We start from the raw sequence: 18,540 nt of genomic DNA, 5'->3' as shown, positions 1-18,540 counted from the left end.
TTTTTTTGGTGGGAGAGTGACGGGGGTGGGGTGGTGGTGGTGGGGTGGGGGTGGGGTCTGGTTGTTAATAGATTCTGACAGCTTTGTCTGATTGGAAACATTTGATGGGATGAAAATTAGTAACGGTTAATACAGTAGACTTTATTCTTTAGGGCATGACAATTGGGCAGACATTTTGCATGGGATGATTTCTTCCTTTTTTATTTTGAGACGGTCCACCGTATTGGTGATACTGAGGCCATTTTGTAGGAAAGGCAATCACTGTACCAACTGGAAACACTTTCCACAGCGTCTTCACATGTTTGACCGAGACATCAGGGCCAGTGTAGTTCGCTGATTTGTGCTGATGCGCTTTCTTGTAGGTGAGTGTCGCCTCTGATCCTGGTCGGCGAGTTCAGCACAATATGCTGAGCCCATTCCATAGTCCTTTCCAGAGCCCATTCCGGAGTCCTGCGAGGAGCCCATTCCGGAGCCCCTTCAAGAATTTCGGACACCCAGGAGGGAGGACGATTGACTTTGATTGTGAAGATGATGAGATGAATTTGAACTGTTTCATCCTCATGTTCGATCTTCTCCTGAAGCAGGTAGCTGAAGCCTGAGCTTCACGTTAGTTCAGAGGTGAAGAATGGGGGAGCGCATTGCATAGTGCTTCTTTTTGTCTATGGGCTTACTGATGTGGGGGAGCGTGGCCCAAACATTTTGCAAACTCCTTTGGGAATTTCCTAAAGAGTCTGAAAAATGCTTGGATGGATACTTGTATGTCAGCAGTGATGTTGACGTCTGACAATGGACTTGCATTTAGAAAATGCTTGCTTCATTGGAATTACTACATCCGGTAAACAAATGAGATAATCATAATTTCTGGGAAGACCAGATACAACTCTCTAGTGATGGGGAAGCTGATTCTATTATATGTCATAAGTTGATTTTTTTTTACAGGAAATTTAGAAACATAAATCAAAAATGCTCTGTCCAGGAGGACATTGGTATGTTCTGGTTTGAAATAATTTTGAGCTTACAGAAACATTGCAAGAAGAGTACAAACATTTTTTCAATGCCCTCTCTAGATTCCTTAGCTAGCGCTATGATCACATTTCCTTTTCTTTCTCTACATGTGTGAAAATGTACACATATATGTATACACATATTTTTTTCCTGAACGATTTGCGGGTCAACTGTAAATTTGCAACTTTATTCCTCAACATTTTAGTCTGCATTTTCTAAAAATTAGGACATTCTCTTACCTAACCCTGGCATAGTTATACAAATACTAAAATGATCATTGGTACAAACGATTGTATCTTATCAGCTGACCTAATTATCATAAGTAGGATACCTTTCTAGCAAAGGAAACACTTGTTTTTTGAAGCCGGACACCCTCCTGCAATGGTTGACCCTTTCTCTTTAGTCTTCCTCTTCCTGGGGCCATTCGTTAGTCAGTTTTCGTCTCTTCTGCCCTTGACTGTTTGGAAGCGTGTTCACTACCATTTCATCAATTCCTACTCGCAGTGACCCTGTAGGACAGAGTAGAACTGCCCCTATGAGTTTCCCAGGCTGTAAACCTTTATGGGAACAGAAAGCCTCATCTTTCGCCCTCAGAATGGCCGGTGGGTTTGAACCACTGACCTATGGTTGGCAGCCCAACACGTAACCCACTACACCCCCAGAATCCCTTTAGAGAGTGCATCCAGTTGCTCTGTGGATACACATCCGGGTTTTATCTGATGTTTTCTTATGACTTGATTTGCGCTGGACATTTGGGGGGCAGGAATACCACAGGAGCAATCCCGTGTTCTTTTCAGGGCTCCACGCCAGGAGACACATGTTGTCAATCTGTTCCTTTAACTTTTGTCCTTTGATGACTTCCTTAAGGAGATTTCTGCCAGATTCCTCCACGATACAGGCACGATGTTCCTTTGTGAGTGAGTAGACAAGTTGTGGAGAGATCTGAGGAGATTCCATGTTTCGTATTAGGCAATCAAGTACAAGTGCTTGCCAAGTGGTAATTTCCTTTCTTTTCTTTTTGTGGGAAGACATGATGGAGAAGTTTAATATCAGCAGATAAAATGATGGAACAAATCATAAGCAGTTGGTGGTCTCTGATGAAAACACGCCCCACGTATATAAGACGAAGTCTCGCCATCCTTGTGTCTAAGGAGTGTTCTGGCCTCGTTTCCCAACTTGTTCAGCATGGAGGTCAAATAAGTATAGTGAGAAAAGAAAGCCCTGGCACGTACCTTTCCTGATTTTCACCCATGCAATATTTCTTTGTTCTGGTCACACAGTTGCCTCTGGAGTCACACACATGTTCTGCAGGAGCACAATGAAGTGTTCTGAAATGGCCATGCTTCTCAAAGCTACCCATAGTTTGCTATAATCCACACCGTCAAATGTCTTTGCACAGCCAATAAGAAACAAGTACCCATCTTTATGTTCCTTTCTGCATTCAGCCCAGCTCCCTCTTACATCAGTAACGATGCCCTTTGTTCCACGTCCTTTTCTGAATCCACCTGAACCGGTGGCAGCAACCTGTCACTGTCCTGCTCTCCCTGTTGTTGGATGAACTTCAGGAAAAACGTACTTGCGAGTGATATTAATGACATCATTTTATAACGTGCACACTCCTTTGGTCACCTTTCTGTGGAGTGGGTACAAATATAGTTCTCTTCCCATCAGTCGTTCGGTAGCTGTCATCCAAATTTCCTGGCATAGGTGAGTGAGTGCTTCCCATGCGTTATCAGCTTGTTGGTTGGTGTTCAATCGCTTCCTGGAGCCTGGCTTTTGGCTAATGCCAAACACCATTTGGTTCTTGCTCAGATGTTACCTCCCGACATGATGATGCATCAGTTACATGGGTGGCAAAATCTCTGACCCAATATTTGTGTCTGGGGCGGCCATGATCTCAGCAGCCAGGTCTGCACAGAGAGCAGGAGGGCGGGGAGCGAGGAGAGAGCGTTTCCCCCAGTGGTGGTTTTTTAAAACCACAAATTCTTCTCAATGCATTCTCCTGAAGAAAGAGATTGACTTCCTTCCTTCCTTTCTTTGTGATCCAGTGCTTCCGTAACACAAACATCACGCACGATGGCCTGAGCAAACAGACGTTTATTCTCTTGAAGTTTAGGAGGCTGGGAGCCAAATTCAGGGAACCGGCTCTAGCAGAAAAATGTATCTTCTTTGTTGGTTCTGGTTTCCTCTCAACACCTGTTGGACCTGGTGTTGCTTGGAGATCTCTAAGTGTTTCTGCATAACCTTTTCCCTGGGTCTAGGACGTTCTAAGTGCAGGGACTCCTGGATCCAAAGGATGTCCAACTGGCTCTTTGTTCTCAGTGATCCTGAGGTCTCTTTGGTCTCTGCTGGGTTCTCTCTGCTTTGGTCTCTTCTAAGATAAAAGGTGATGCAGGCCACCCTCCCTGGGACTCAGCTTATATTGGGTTAGGGCTGGGACTTGAATAAGGGTGTTGCATTCCACCTTAATCCTCTTACAACTGATTGGCTGGTCACATCACACCATGGGGGATGATTACATCATTACAGAACTGCCAAATCACATGATTACATAACTGCCAAGCCATTGAAAATCATGGATTAGCCAAGTTGAGACACACACACACACACACACACACACACACGAGCACACAATTCAATCCATGACACCTCCTTATACCAACATGTACTCATAGGCTCTTATTTTGTGCAGTGGGGTATTGTTTATGACTGTGATGAGTTTTGATGCTCTTACTGTCCCATATTCCCCAGGAGGGCGGGTCACTTCAGGTGGGCTCATGTGTTCTCGTTACATGCACTCATCAGTCTTTGGGCACTTCCTCCATTTTTGGTAAGAAAAGTTTCTCCAAGCTCACCTTCTATTTTCCTAGACGCAGCCTTGGAATCAACCATTTCTCCAACGATCCCTGGTTCCTTTAGGGAGAAATAGCATTTAAGAACACATTTCTGAATGGTAGATGAGGCGTAGAATTTTCAAAATGTGCAACATCTCATGAACCAATGATATTAAAAGAGACCTCTCTCTTTAAGTCTCCTGCATGGCGGAGCCATCAGTCTCCACATTTTGTCCTATGCTCATACTCTTTTTAGGTGAATTCATAGCAAACACTGTGTTGCGATGCCCTAGAGCGTGTGTTTTTCTTTAGATGATTTAACGTTGCTGTTGGTCAGGGGAAATCACCCCCACGGAGTGTTCTGGGGACACACTGGATCATGAAAGGACCAAATTCCTTTCTTTTTCCTCTTTTGGATGTCTTTCAGATGGAGTTACAAGATGATGGCATCACGATGGGGCTAGAGCACAGCTTGTCCAAGGACATTATTTCCATTATAAACAACGTCTTCCAAGCCCCCTGGGGGGGCTCCCACACCTGCCAGAAGGAAGAGAAAGCAGTCGAGTGTAACTTATGTCAGTCTAGTATTCTCTGCTATCAGCTTGCTTGTGAACTCCTGGAGAGACTAGCTCCCAAAGAAGAAAGTCGGCTGGTGGTAAGCAGTTGAAGCGATGAGATGACCCGTGCATGATAGTAATTCGGAGTGCGGCGGCTCATGTAATGGAGTCTTCCTCCAATATCATTTTATGCTGCATGCTGAGCTATACGTGCAGTGTGTAAAAGGAAGTTTTCTCGTTGCTCTCACCAGCTCAGGCTTCCAGAAAGGGATCTGAGGTGGAACCAAACTATCAGAGGTCTGTTAAGTGCTCAATTCATGCACTTTTCACAAATATCAGCATTACCGCTCCTCTTGAAAGAAGTCTCACAGCAAAGTTCTGTTTCTAAGTTTAAATAATAGGCCATCCCATAATATAGATAGCAGGTATTAGGTAAGTCGATTGTATACAGACACGGAGAATTCTTGGGCAACCCCAGTTTGTAAAGCCGATGGACTTCATCAGCAACCAATAAAAATGTCATCTCCTTTTCTGGTGGCTTTTATTTCCTGAGTTCCAAGAAAATGATCCAAATAGGAAACAGCTAAGATATGCCATACAGTAATTACACGATTTCCTACTTAGGATATTTTCTGTGTAAGATGCATACGTCATCAAAATACACTTGCATCAGCATAAGAAGTTGAATCTAAACTATTTGAGCTGATGGTTGCCTTCTTTTCTTTTTCTTCCTCTCTGCTTGTTTAGGGTTGAAAACAATTTTTTTTTTTTACTTTGGATACGTGCAGCAAATAATTCCTCTAGGTGGTTAAGTACTTTTGTCCCATTTAAATTCACTATTCTTACCCATGTCAACACAACATGCCTAAAGTATGATCTTGTAACATAGTCACGGGGCTCTTACTGTCACCGTCGTGATGGATGATGAGAAAATAGAAATCGAAGTCAAGAAGCCTTTAGTCTAATTACAAAGGCATTTAAATCAATGTAAGATGGCCTGGGGGCTGCATTATAGCAGGTGCGAACAAAGCAGTTGTTGGAATATAGAGACGGGGCCAGGAGACTTGCTTAGAGAGGAGGTAAGACACAAAAAGGCCTTTCTGGAAGAATTGCCATTAAAGCTTATCCGTGAAGGGGGATGGGGGTTAATACCATGAAGAGAATAGGGGAGAGGACTTCTCAGGCCCGGAAGACGAGGCGCTTACATGATGCGGAGGCGAAGAGGGGAGGGGTCCTACAGGCATGAAGCTATAAGTAGGTCCAGTATTTCTAGAGCATGAAAGAGGATGGGAAGCAGGCAAAACCGAGTCTGGAAAGAGACTGCATTTTATATTCGTCTTTTCTCTCAAAGGACTCAGCCTTGCCAAACTTGGAAGTTTGGATTTTGTGCTGGCTAGCAATCTAGAAACCCGGGAGAACTTTAAACAAGGTCGAGGCACAACTCAATGCATTGGAGAAATGTGTCATTCCAGTGGCGGGGCTTGGACCGTGGCGTTGGGAGCGTGGTCATGAGACTGCTGGAGTCATCTAGGAAAGAGAAGCTGGGGCCTCAGCTAGAGCAGCGCTGGCATGGATGAAGAGAGGGGTAGCCCAGCAAGACCCCTGGAGAAGAGAAGCGGCCACACTGGGTGTCCATTGGTGTTTGGTCATGGAAATGTTTTGGACAAATCCGTGCTTTCTGGCTTGTGAGCCGACGATGAAGCTCGCTACAGGAATCAAACAAAAAGCAAAACAAAAACGAATACCAAATCCACTGGTATCCAATCGATCCCCCTTCACAGGGACCTGATAGGGAAAGGTTTCCACGGCTGTAATCTTCACGGAAGCAGATGTCGTTCTACTGTGGAGAAGCTGGGAGGGGGAATGGCCATCCTTTTGCTTAGCAGCTGAACCCGTCACTGCGATTCCATCAGGATTTCACTGCAGTAATCGGAGGAGCAAATTTTGGGTGGGAGTGAGATATTGGGTCATATATGGATCTACCAGTGGTGGCCCCATATGCCACATCATTGGATAGGAGGCTCTGGTTCTTAAGACAAAGGCCAGAAGTAGCTTTAAGTCCAGAGGCCTCAGTATGGGATGAGGGGAGCCCTGTGTGGATTTCAGCAAGGATGAGTGTTCAGCGTGAGAAGGGGAGAGGGCTGAGGAAGCACCCATGCTGAAGGAGAGGGAAAAAAAATAAAGGTGAGGGCGAGACAGACAAGGAGCAAACTGAAGGGGCCAGAGATGCAAAAGGAACACTGAGGGAGAACACGAACTCAGGGACCCTGGTGCAGACTGTTGAGAAACGGGTGGAGCATTCGTGCCAAAGTTTGAAAAGAGGAAGAATGAAAGAGCGCTCACTAGCCAGTGACTCCTGAAACTGGAGGGGCCTGGGTGCCGGTAGCATCGCAGACTGAGGAAAAGGTGCAGTAGCTTGACGTGTGCGTAAGGTCCGCCGACGAAGTGGATACTTCACCTTCAAGAAAGGAACAAACGGGCAAGGAGGAAAGAGACAGGGGCCCCCAGCAAGCTTTCCATGTTGTGTTGGATCTGACCACACTGTCACATGAAACGAGGAATAGGCAGATGCGCGCAGGGACAATTCTCCATGAGTAAAATGTCCTGTTCTTAATATATATATATATATATATATATATATATATATATATATATATATCAAAGAGGGTCATGCCTAGAACACTGGAGCAGCTTAGTTCTCCTCTGGGGATAAGTCGAGGTCAAGAGGGTAGGGTGGGCGAGAAGGTGGGCATGACGGCGGTATGCCGAGTATGTAAAACACATAGCACCTACCAGACCCTGCTGCCCCAGAGGACTGTAGGCCGGAATATGGGTTACAGGGTATAGACAGAAGAGTCAGGGCGGGGCTAGCAACTTGTCACTCGATAAAATTGTAGGAAAGTCAATCTACCAATTACTGTGGATTCCTGTTTCTGGGGAACCGCAGAGCCGGGCCGCGTCTTCGGCATCTGGATCATTAGCTAGGACGTTAATCAGAGAGTCCTCACAGCCATGGTCTCGGCGGCTCATGTTTTTCTTCCCGGGGCCTTCTTGCGACTAGCTGGCTGCCAAGTCACCCTTGAACACGTGGTGCGAGGGAAAGTGCTAGCTCACGGGGTATGCGTTTCAATGGCAGTATGGGAAGATGGTTTCTGAACGCAAGAAGACAGCTAAAATAGGAGTAGAACTAGAGATGGATATTCTAAGTGGTAGCCATCACTAGCTCTCTTGAACTTCAGCACACACTATAGCAATTTCCTAACTTCCTTGGACCACCAGGATTGGGTCTTGGTGTGTTTCTTATGGCCCCTCCTAACCGAGTCCTTATGTGGGATACAGTGGGCCTGGGCAGAGTCATAAGGTAGACGGGACTATTGATTACAGGGATAGGACACTAGCAGCAGAAATGGGAAGTAGGCTTCAGACGATTTGACAACGGTTCTTTCGGGGGGGAGGGTTGATATTTTTCCATATTTATTTCTGTTTCACTAAGAGCGGACACAAACTCCCTTAAACCATTTTTGGAAAATAAGCTCACATCTTCTCTGAGTTCTCCCTCCTCCGCTTTTGCTTCCCGGGTTCAGCACCCGGGTTCCCGGCACCCAGCGGGCACTCAGCACCCTGTTGAACTAAACGGAATCTTTCCTTACAGCCTCCAAGGACTGCTCATCTAGCTGCCTGTCATCTGTGTTTCAGGAGCCCACAGACAGTCTTGAAGAAAGCCTCCTTTCTTCCAGACCGGACTTTATTGTCGGCCTGGAAGGCGAGGAGGAAGACAATCCGGCAGCCAAGCCCGAGGAGAACCCTGGAAACTGCACTGAGCCCACAGAACATGCTGGTAGGTGAACCTGGACCAACTGTGCAGTGGGTGGTGTCCGTCGCCCAGTTTGGCCAGATGGAATGTCCAGAACCATGGTTTCTTAGAATTGTTTCAACTCGGGCAAGTCCAGACTCGATTTCCTTCACCCACACTTGCACATGAACCATTTCTCACAAGCTCCCAGGTGCGAGCAGCTCCATTGTGTGGTCTCAGTGGAACAGAGTTGACGGAGCATCTTTCCCACAGCACGGAGCTTGTGAGTCATAACGATCCACCGTGTTAGTGTAGCTAGCCTCATCTGCTCTCTTTAAAAGGGGTCACACTCTCTGCAGAGCAGTAGCTGGGAACCGGGTCTGAATGGCCAGAGCAGTGAGTGCTGACAATGTTCACACTCACCCAGGGTGGTTTGGCTACAGTAGAGTGCTTTAGGGCAGAGGTGGAGGGAACACACACACACACACACACACACACACACACACAAACACACACACACGCGAACGCGCCCTTGCACCTGCTGTGCTCCCGGTGGTAGGCTTTGAACAGGCTCATGGGGCAGGTGGGACTTGAAGGCTGGTTGGCCCACTTCAGAGGGGGAGGAGGCTTGATGTTTCTGTGGGTGAGATTTGGGGACAGCAAGATGCCAGGCCGGTCCAGAGTCACGCACACAAGATAAGAACCAGCTGAAACCCGGGTACAAGGGGCAAGAACCCCTCCAATGAACCGGACTCTTCTGCAGAAGAAAACATGGTCAGAGTCCCCAGACTCCCCTTGGGGCAGTTGACAAGGTGTCAGAATGGATAATAAACCCTAAATCAGGTCTGGCTAGTACAGAGTCCAAGTGCCCCATATAGTAGACTTCCTTCACAAGAATAAGAAAGCAAGACTGTGCCCCTGTTCAGGGCACCAACATTATGAAACCATAGGAAAATCCTTGGTCCAGCGTGAGCATGGCGAGCCAGGAAGCGGCTGTCCCTCAGAGAGTCATGGACTGAGCATCCTTATCTAAGCAAAACTCTTGCCCCGGTCATACACACCCGGCGAGGAGCTTCCTTCAGCAAGCATTTTCAATGGCGCACCATTAAATTCCAGGCAAGGGTGCCCCTGCTGGCTTGCCTTCCTATCATCCAGAATGACAATGCTCGTCAAGAGAGGAGTCTCCAACTCATAAACTATAATTTAACGTGAAAAAATAGTTGATAGAATTTTAAATAACACTTTGGAGTAGGTTTTTTTGTTGTTGTTGTTGTTGTTGTTGTTTCCTTTGGACACAAACCCTAGTAAACATGGACTGGCCAACGTGGTCTGTATAAAAAAAAAGAAAGGAAAACATTCAGACTCTGCTCCTCTGGCTTCTGGGAAGGTCTGATTTCTAGAGGTGAGCTGTGGCTCTCTGGGAATTTGTACTGAATCTGCAGGAAATCTGGGGGGAGGGGTGTCTTTTTCTGGCATCCACTGTCATGAATTATTGGATGACTCACGCTTGTAAGTCCATCCCACAGGACTGGAGTTGGGAAACACGGACTGTTCCATTCCTTCAAACATCGATAAGTGTCTGTCTTGTGTGGCTCCTGGCGGTGCTAGGGTGACGTGACTGGCCTCTGGGGACTACGTCATTACCATGCAATTCTGGGTCATAACGAATCGGTTCTTCTCTCCCAAACGGGTCCTGTTAGGGACCTGTTTAGTATGTGTGTCACACTACTGCAAGCCTCTGAAAGGTAGAAATTTGAAGGCACACCTGAGGTCATCTGCTTCCTTGATGTTCAAGGTGTCCCTCTTGGGTGTGGAAAGGTTCTGCGTTGTTGCTTCCTGTGGAACTTCCTTAGATGGGGTGGCAGTTGATTGAAAGGTTTGGGCGAATGGTAAAGACCTCGGCTCCTTGCTTCAACCAGAGAGCTCTGTCTTGTTCTGATTCATCTGTTGGAGTTCTATGTAAGCTTTTCTCTTACTATTAGTATTTAAAACAAAGTATCCCATAAGGGGGGCGGGTGTTTATAATCTGCTGGGCTAGTTGACTCCTCTCACTTCGCACCGAAAGAAATCCCAGATTCCTTAAACGATTTGTCCACAGGCATGTAGCTGGTCTCCATTCTTTATATATGTTTTATACTTAACATGCTTCCAGAAATGTGTTGGAGCATCAGAATCATCTGAGGGGTTTAAACAAACAAACTAATTTCATCTCCCTCTCCTGACCCCCCCGCCCCCAAACAGGTCTGAAGTGGAGGCCTGGGAAATGGAAGCCCAAACCGTGCTGCAGTTTGTGGCAGGGCTGGGACTATAACCTCAAGCAGTTGTTCGATGCCATCGAGTCAGTCCCAACTTGTCACAACCCTACGTCCAAGCCAGCCCCGAGCGGCCCTCACAACTGTTCCTGTGTCTGAACCTATTGTTGCCGCTCTGGCGTCGATCCCTCTTATTGAGGGTCTTCCTCTGTTACCGCCCTTCTACTTTACTAAGTATGATGCCCTTTTCCAGAGCCTCGAGATCGCTCATCCAAAGGACATGAGACAAAGTCTCGGCATCCTGCCTTCGAAGGAATATTCTGGCTAGATTTCTTCCAAGACAACTTGCTTGTTCTTTTGACAGCCCGTGGCACATCCAATATTCCTTGCCAACACCATCATTCAAAGGCATCGATTCTTCTCTGGTCTTTCTGATTCGAACCCCAGCTTTTACATGTGCAATTCAGCTCACGTGCGTTGGACCTGTTGTTGGGCGAGACCAGTCCCTGAGGAAGGCATCGTGTTTGGTAACGTAGAAGGGCAGTGGAAGAGGAAGGCCCTCAAGGAGAGGAAAGGACTGAGTGAGTGCATCAAGCACAGGAACAATAGTGAGGCTGGTGCAGGAGCGAGCAGTGTTTCCTTCTGTTGTGGATAGGGTTACTCTAAACGAGAAGCTGCCTGATGGCCCCTATCCACAACAAGAGCCCCACAGGTCACCTCTTTGCCACCAGGGCTTCCTAGACACAGCACACCATACAGCACTTCACCAGTTTCTGTGTACATGTGGATTACGTGATTTGAGTGGCAGCCATTCTCTCCCTCCATAATCCACTGCCCGCCAAGCTTTCTCTGTCTGCTCCACCCTATGCACATCATTCTTTCAAGAGCAGATTTTTTTTTACTGGCTAGATTAAATGATTGTTTTGTTTTCATTAAAAATCGGGGGGTATTTTTGGGTTAAGATGTCAAGATTATCTCAGGGTAAGAGTTTCTGAGGTTCCTCCATCCTCAGATACCCCAGAAACGTTAGAATCTGTGACCATGTGAAACGATACTCAGCCTCCCCTTGGTCAGCATCCCTGGCCCCTTGATCAGGACTCTTCTCTGGACTCTGATCAAAATGTCCAATCCTGGTCGCCGTGCTTCGTGTACTCCTTGGTTTTTGGTCTGGAAAAAGCCATGGTGGGGAAGAGGAGAGGCAATGTTAACCCGTGTGTCATCATTTCTTCACAGCAATAAAGAATGATACTGAAAGAAAATTTTGCTACCAACAACTTCCAGTAACCTTGAGATTAATATATACCATTTTCCAGGTAAACATTTTTTCTGAAGTATTTGTTTGGGGCTTGGTAGCAATGCTGTTTTGAATAGCTCAGTAACTCTGTGGTTCTTTGCATAGGAAATGGCTAAGTTTGAAGAGCCAGATATTCTTTTTAATATGCTCAATTGTCTGAAGATTCTCTGTTTACATGGAGAGTGTTTATACATTGCTAGAAAAGATCATCCTCAATTTTTAGCCTACATTCAGGATCATATGTTGATTGCAAGGTACGTCTAACAATTACTCTGTTTTTAACTGAGGCTTTAGTCGTGAAGACTAATGTTAGACTAATCCTCACTGGCTGATTAGGGTTATATTTCTTAGCCAAGCCATCCCAACTGTTTTTATTTCTTTTATTACTTATAGCTAGTCTAATTTTAATGGTGCTGATACAAGCAATCGTGTTTTTCATTTGCTAGATACTGTAGAAACAAAATGGTAAAATAAAGATTATCTTAAACTTTTCGGCTGTCAAGTGGCTTAAAATAGCAAATCCTGGGAAAATGTCAGCAGACCCCTACACTCGTATTTACCGAATGGAATTGAGTACGGGCGCACTCAGCTTCTTTCTCGAAATGAAGCTGTCACTAGAGATCTAAACTGTCTTCATATCTTGTTTCCTAAGGGTTGTCTTAGAGAGTGCTAAGGCACTTTGGGAGTAAGAGTAAACTCTTACCCTGATTTATACAGTGATTTCTTCCCGAAAAGCCTTCAAATCATGGTTATAACCTTCCTGGAAATGTTGCTAGATGCTGTCGAGACTTCAGATGTTGTCAGATATATCTGAGCGATTGAATGACAATTCAGATTCATCAGCGACGCCTGCGACAGAGTGGAACTGCTCTGTTTTTAAGGCTCTCATCTGTTTAGACCCCAATCGCCAGATCTTTCTCCCAAAGAGCTGCTGGGTGGGTTGGAACCACTGGCAGTCTGGTTAGTAGCTGGGCACTTTACCCGCTGCGTCAGCAGGGCTCCTTAGCTACTAGGTACTGTTGAGTTGATTGCAACTCATAGGGATTCCATGCCCAGAGTAGAATGTGCTAGAGATCCTGGGGCTTTCTAGCCTGTCCTCTCCCTGGGAGCAGAGCTTCAGGGCTTTCTTCTGCGCTACAAAGCTGTTCTCCTGGAAGAAAGCCAGAAAGCATTATCCTTGTGTTCTCTGTAAGAAGAAGAAGCCCAAAGCGAATGATTGGTTCCGGTTAACTCCATGAACACTCCTGCTTGCTCCCTTCTCATTGAACAAGTATTAGGGAGTGCTCACTCCACATGGTCTTCATCTAGCTGCTTTAGGAGTTTCTAAGCTCATTTGGACAGGAGCCCTGGTGGCGTAGTGGTCACCTGTTAGGCTGTGATCGCAAAAGTCAACAGTTCGAAACCACTGACTTCTTTGAGGGAGAAAGATAGGGCTTTCTACTCTGGGAAACTGTTACCGTCTTGGAAACTCACAAGGGGTAGTTCTACCCTGTCCTATGAGGGTCACTATGCATCAGCATGGACTCGAAGGCAGTAAGGTTTTTAAAAGTCTCATCTAGGAGAAGTGAATGCTATGGACACAGAGAGTGACTCTTGACAATTTTGAATTCTGCTTGAGGCTCAGGGTCTTGGAAAACTGTAGTCTGGGAAGTGGAAAGTGGTCTACTGAAGAAGTATCCTTCCCCTTAGGACTTAGATAAGACTCATGGAGGCCCCTTGTTTACCTGTGACACAGGCAGATCCTCTTTTTTTGTTGTTGTTGTCTCAGAAGGTCTAGCTTCACTGTCTTGTCCCCACTGAAGAATTGGTGCAAAGCGTTTGCTAACCAAACTTTGGCCAACATTCTCTGCTTTCCCCCCAATATCTAAAGCCACCCCCACCACCCTCGGGCTGAGTCAGCATACAAGCCCCCTTTCCCAGCGCCTCCTGAGAACAAGCTGACCCCAGAGTAAGAAAGAGAGCTCCAGCTTTTCTGTCGGGCACACGCTTCCATCCAGTCTCCCCGCAGTCTGCTCTTCTTGGCCTGTTTCACTCCGTCCTAGAAAGAAATTGATGGAGTCTTGGTGGTGTGGTTGTTAAGCAATTGGCTGCTAACGGGAGGTCAGCAACTGGAACTCACAAGGTCCCGGTGAGTCAGAATTGGCTCCAGGACCACGGGCTCTGGCTGTGATGAAAATTAAGGATGAGGACATAGGTTGGGAGCCAAATGTGAAAGACCCTAGAGATAGGGGACTTACGTTCAAGGTGCTTTGGGGCTCTAAACACCATTGTTTGGATGTTTGGGGCTCAGAGATGGAAAGAAATTGGCTCATGGTCACAAGTTGATGGGTGGCAGGGCTGGGGATAGATTCAAATTGGTCTGATGTTCACTCTTCAGAGGAAGCATGATGTGCTTGAGAATTACTCCTCTTTTGCTCCAGAAAGTCTCTCAGCAACAGGTAGCATTTGTGACTCAATATACTGTCTGTGAATCCGTGATGGGGTGTTTTGCTCCTCTGAGCTCTTGGCAATGCATTGTGAGGTCTTTGAAGGAACGATTAGTTTTCCTTCTGCAAATCCAAATCAAACTCAACCAGCCAACCATCCACCCACCCACCCAATCAATTAACCAACCACAAACAAGCATAGAGTGTACTTTAAATAATTGAATCAAAACCTTTAAGCTGGTAATATATTTTTACTAAAAATGTAGATTCAGAATTATTCTGGTAACGATTGATAGGAAGGCAGGTTAAACTAGCTCAGGTGAATTTTGGGGATAGCTGGTAGTCAAAAGATGTCATCAGGGATGCTGCCCTCGCTTCCCTCCTTTCTCTTCTTCCCTCCCTATCACTTGACTCGATTGCCATCAATGTTGGCTTCTTCTCAGGCAGGTGGCTGCTAGAAGGGGGATCACTGGTGGCTCTAGACCACCAAGGCCTTTCATTCCTGTGAATTTAAAAGGAGAAAGATGCCTTCTCTCCCAAGGTCCACAACAAATCCTGAAAATAGGCTTCTGAAGTCTGCACGGCCACCAACATCGACTCTTTTTTCTCATCCAGGGAGTGCAGTACTGTGACCTGCCTGGGTTGGGTGCTCACCTTTATGATGTGAAAGGCTGTCGGTTGGAGGAGAGGTTTCGTTTTGGGGTTTTTTTCTTTTAAACTGTTTTCTCATCAGAATAAAGGGAATGGGCTGCCTGGCAGGCAAAACCAACCAAATTTCCCTGATATTCACTATTAGGAGAAAACAATCACTTGTCAAGACAGCATCCTAACGTATCTAATGCCTATTTTATGTTATTCAACAGACACCGTTCATTTAAATAGTCACATTCATACAGCTGAATTTGAACAGGTCAATGTTTAATTGATGTTTAAAGCATAAGCTAAGTAGTGTTTTACTATGTTGCGATATAAACATAATTCCTGAGGGACAGAAGCATTATCAGAGCGTTTTCCATGGGCAAAACGTGGCAGAGCATCAGAGGCTTGTGAATAGATAAGATTCCTAGTAAATGTATTCCTGTCAGCTACCTCACATCGTGTGAGTTAAGATAATAGGGCTTTGGTGTTTGTCCGGATGACTGTAACCGAGCCCTGTGGCTTCTTCTTGATTCTCAGCCTCTGGAGGGTCGTGAAATCCGAGTTCTCCCAGCTGTCTTCGCTGGCAGTCCCTCTTCTCCTCCACGCTCTGTCACTTCCTCATGGTGCTGACATCTTCTGGACAATCATAAATGGCAACTTCAACAGCAAAGACTGGAAGATGCGCTTTGAAGCAGGTACCTGTGTGTTAGCTTGCCAACGGCCTCTTGCTTCCCGGGGAAACAGGACCCAGCCCTGACCCTCTGTCTTCCTCCCTTCCTTTTAAGGGTTATCCTGTTGCTTGCCATGTACTTTGGGGTGCTTCTCTGAGGCTCAGCTTCCTCTACCACAGAGGAAGAGTTTTCATTGTTGTTGAGTAGTTAGTGCTTAGGTAGGGTGACCGTGTCCAGGTTTTCCTAGGGTAGTCCAGTTTATACATGTAACTGAGTCCTAGTGGCACAGTAGTTATGGTGCTCACCTGCCGACTGAAAGGTTGGCAGTTCAAACCCACCATGGGAGCAGTCTGCGACAGTGTGCTTCCGTGAAGATTTACAGCCTTGGGAAGCCCATGGGGGCAGTTGTATTGCATCCTCTCGAGTCTTCACGAGGATGGCAATGGGTTGAATGGTCAGTCCAGTTTATGCCTGTTTGGGCTATTAGGGTTTTCTAAAGTGTTCTGGAAAAATATCTACGTATAGTCTGGAGGCAGGATCCACCCTTAGGCAGCTAATTTTTTCCCCTCTAAGGCCTTCAACTGATTGCAACCCACACAGCTGTGAAAAATAATCTGCTTGTGACTAGACTAGAATTTCACCAAACTACTTGGCACCCATAACCCAGACAGGTGGACACATAAGGATAAGCATCACACCAGGTATTAATTGTGCCCTGGTTCAGTGTCCAATGGGTCCCGGCGTGAACCTGCATCCGAGGAGCTGGGGATGTGTTGAAAATACAGATTGCTTGGCCCCGCCCTAGACTACTGGGTTAAGATCTCTTGTGGTGAGGTCAAGAAGCTACATTTTAAATAAGCTTAGAAGGTAACTCACTGAAGTCTGAGAATCTCTGCTGTAAACTCTTGCAATTGGAGCACCTGGGACCCAGTCTGGAGCGTCGTTGGTAGAATGTCAGGTTCTCAAAGGACATGCTGGCTAAGAAAGCTGGATGTGTTCTCCGCCTTTTATCTGCTGGTTTCACATTCATTCCTGTTCTCAGGGGCACAGCTAGCCGGGTTAGGGTCACGTAGTGTGACTTATCCGAACATGACGGGCGTTCTTAACGGCTTGCCAAAAAGAATAGAAGATACGTGAATGGACTCTTGTTCTTTAGCTTTCAGCTCCACCCCCAAGAATGCTAGCTTTCTAATACCCACGTGCGTTCCAGGGGCCAGTTGACGGCTCTGAGAGCCCATGCCGCTGCAGAGAAGGAGCGTCAACGATGACTGTCCACTGCAAATGTGCACGGGCAAAGCAACACTTGGTAGACATGAACATGCTCAAGCACACCTCCTCTTGTGAGGGTGGCGCAGGACTGGGCAGTGTTTTATTCTTTGTCCACAGGGTGCCTCTGAAGGGGCGGCACCCCGACGATCATGGCAGCAACTCCAGCAACCTTTCACTTCGTTCATGCCGGTGTAGGGTGGAAATCCGTGCCCGCTCACAGCTCTACCTCTAGTACTTTCAACTTAAAAACCTTTAGTGGGTTCTCAAGGTCGAAAGCATCAAGTTCAGGCTCCTTAAATGGACATTCAAAGCTTCCACGAACTCCCCAAGTACGTTGGGCCTTGTTTTCCACTCCTCTGCCTACGCAGGTCCTGGCGATTTCCCCACTGATTCCTGCTTCCCGCCTGCCAGCTGTTGGCTGCTCTATTCTCTCCATTTGAGTCTCTCCCTTCCAGCTTGTTCAGATCCACCCGCATCCAATCCTCCTTCCAATGCCACCCTCAATTCTCACCTTCTCTGCCCTTCCCGCGAGAGCGTTTCTCTAGTCTTTGATCTCCCACAAGACCTTATTTCTAGCTGTTGAGAGGCCTCGGTGCCCTTCTAGATTATATCTCAATTACAGTTGTCCCTGTCTCAACTGTTTAAATGGATCTGCTTCTTAAAGCCAAGACTTGCGGGTGATGCTGAATCACCTTTTCATTTACTTCCATCCCCTCACAAGTGCGTTAGGTTCTTAATACACATTTTAAAATAAGAGAGTTGGTGACTTCCCTGAACAGACAGTGTATGTTCGAGGCACTCAACCTACTGCTGTGAGTTTGATTCTGACTCATAGGACTAGCCACCCTGGGTCAAGAAAAAGATGTGGAAGCAGATTCCTGCTCTCAAGAGGCTCTTACCTTAATTGACGAGACCAGATATAAACCTATAAAAGGTCTACATATAATTCAGTGTCATATAGCTGTTGATGAGCATACAGATGCCTTAGGTAAATGCATATTACTTTTTAGCAGAGGGAGCGGGACTGTAAGGTCACCCTAGGCAGTCAGAGTTAGCTTTTTAGGGTGCAGAGAAGTACAGAGAGAATGCTCCAGGCTTCTAGAATAGTTTAATCCAGGCACTGAAACATCATTGCTCATGTGGCAGTTGAAATGAGTTGATTTTATGATAGCACGTAATCTGTAGGGAATTAGCTCTGATATCCGCTCTATTATACTGCATAACTAGCTATTATACTTTTTTCACAAAATTTTATTTTGAGAGTGAATAGAATAATTAAACCTAGGTTTTCAAAATAACTAAGCTAGAGTACTGGAAATGGAACGAGCAGAAGCAAGTAAGGAGAATGTTGACATAGTGAAAAATAGAACTGTTGTCACCGCACCCTTGGTATTAAAATCATTAAACAAGAGCTTAACGTACTTTGTACAATCTCACCAAAAATACAGTGAATATTATTTCAATTAATAAGAAATCTACTAAGTAAGGGTGCATCTACTTCATACCTATCGTAGAAGTAATACGTCTATAGCCCCAGGAGGCATCCATTTGGCTCTGTTGTTTCACGTTGGGGCACACTGGGAGTGGGGTGGTGATGGTTGTGAGGTACTACTGAGTTCTTCTTGGCTCATGGCATAGATACAATAGAAGGAAACACTGCCTGGCCCTTCAGCATCCCTACAATTGTTGTATGTAAACCCATTGTTGCTGCCACTGTATCAATCCATCTCATTGAAGGTCCTCCTCTTTTTCAATGGCCTCTACTTTACCCAGTAGAATGTCTTTCTTCAGGCACTGGTC

At 46.1% G+C, this 18,540-nt stretch overlaps 1 protein-coding gene across 11 annotated transcripts in view; it reads left to right on the top strand.

The window, feature by feature from the left end:
* The window catches only part of UNC79 (unc-79 homolog, NALCN channel complex subunit), a 299,617-nt gene that overhangs the window by 170,645 nt on the left and 110,432 nt on the right, over positions 1-18,540 (top strand). For all 11 annotated transcript variants that reach the window (XM_045288090.1, XM_045288086.1, XM_045288091.1 and 8 more), the window contains 6 exons: positions 363-584; positions 4,267-4,494; positions 8,093-8,234; positions 11,675-11,754; positions 11,841-11,989; positions 15,338-15,495. In XM_045288090.1, coding sequence (XP_045144025.1) covers positions 363-584; positions 4,267-4,494; positions 8,093-8,234; positions 11,675-11,754; positions 11,841-11,989; positions 15,338-15,495 — 979 coding nt within the window. The remainder of the gene's footprint in view (positions 1-362; positions 585-4,266; positions 4,495-8,092; positions 8,235-11,674; positions 11,755-11,840; positions 11,990-15,337; positions 15,496-18,540) is intronic.

The sequence above is a fragment of the Echinops telfairi genome, unplaced genomic scaffold (assembly GCF_000313985.2).
Source record: "Echinops telfairi isolate 266 unplaced genomic scaffold, ASM31398v2 ScPeMD7_18;HRSCAF=68, whole genome shotgun sequence".
In the NCBI taxonomy this organism is placed as follows: Eukaryota; Metazoa; Chordata; class Mammalia; order Afrosoricida; family Tenrecidae; genus Echinops; species Echinops telfairi.
Note: the sequence above shows the minus strand (reverse complement) of the source record. Positions and strands in the feature narration are given on the sequence as shown.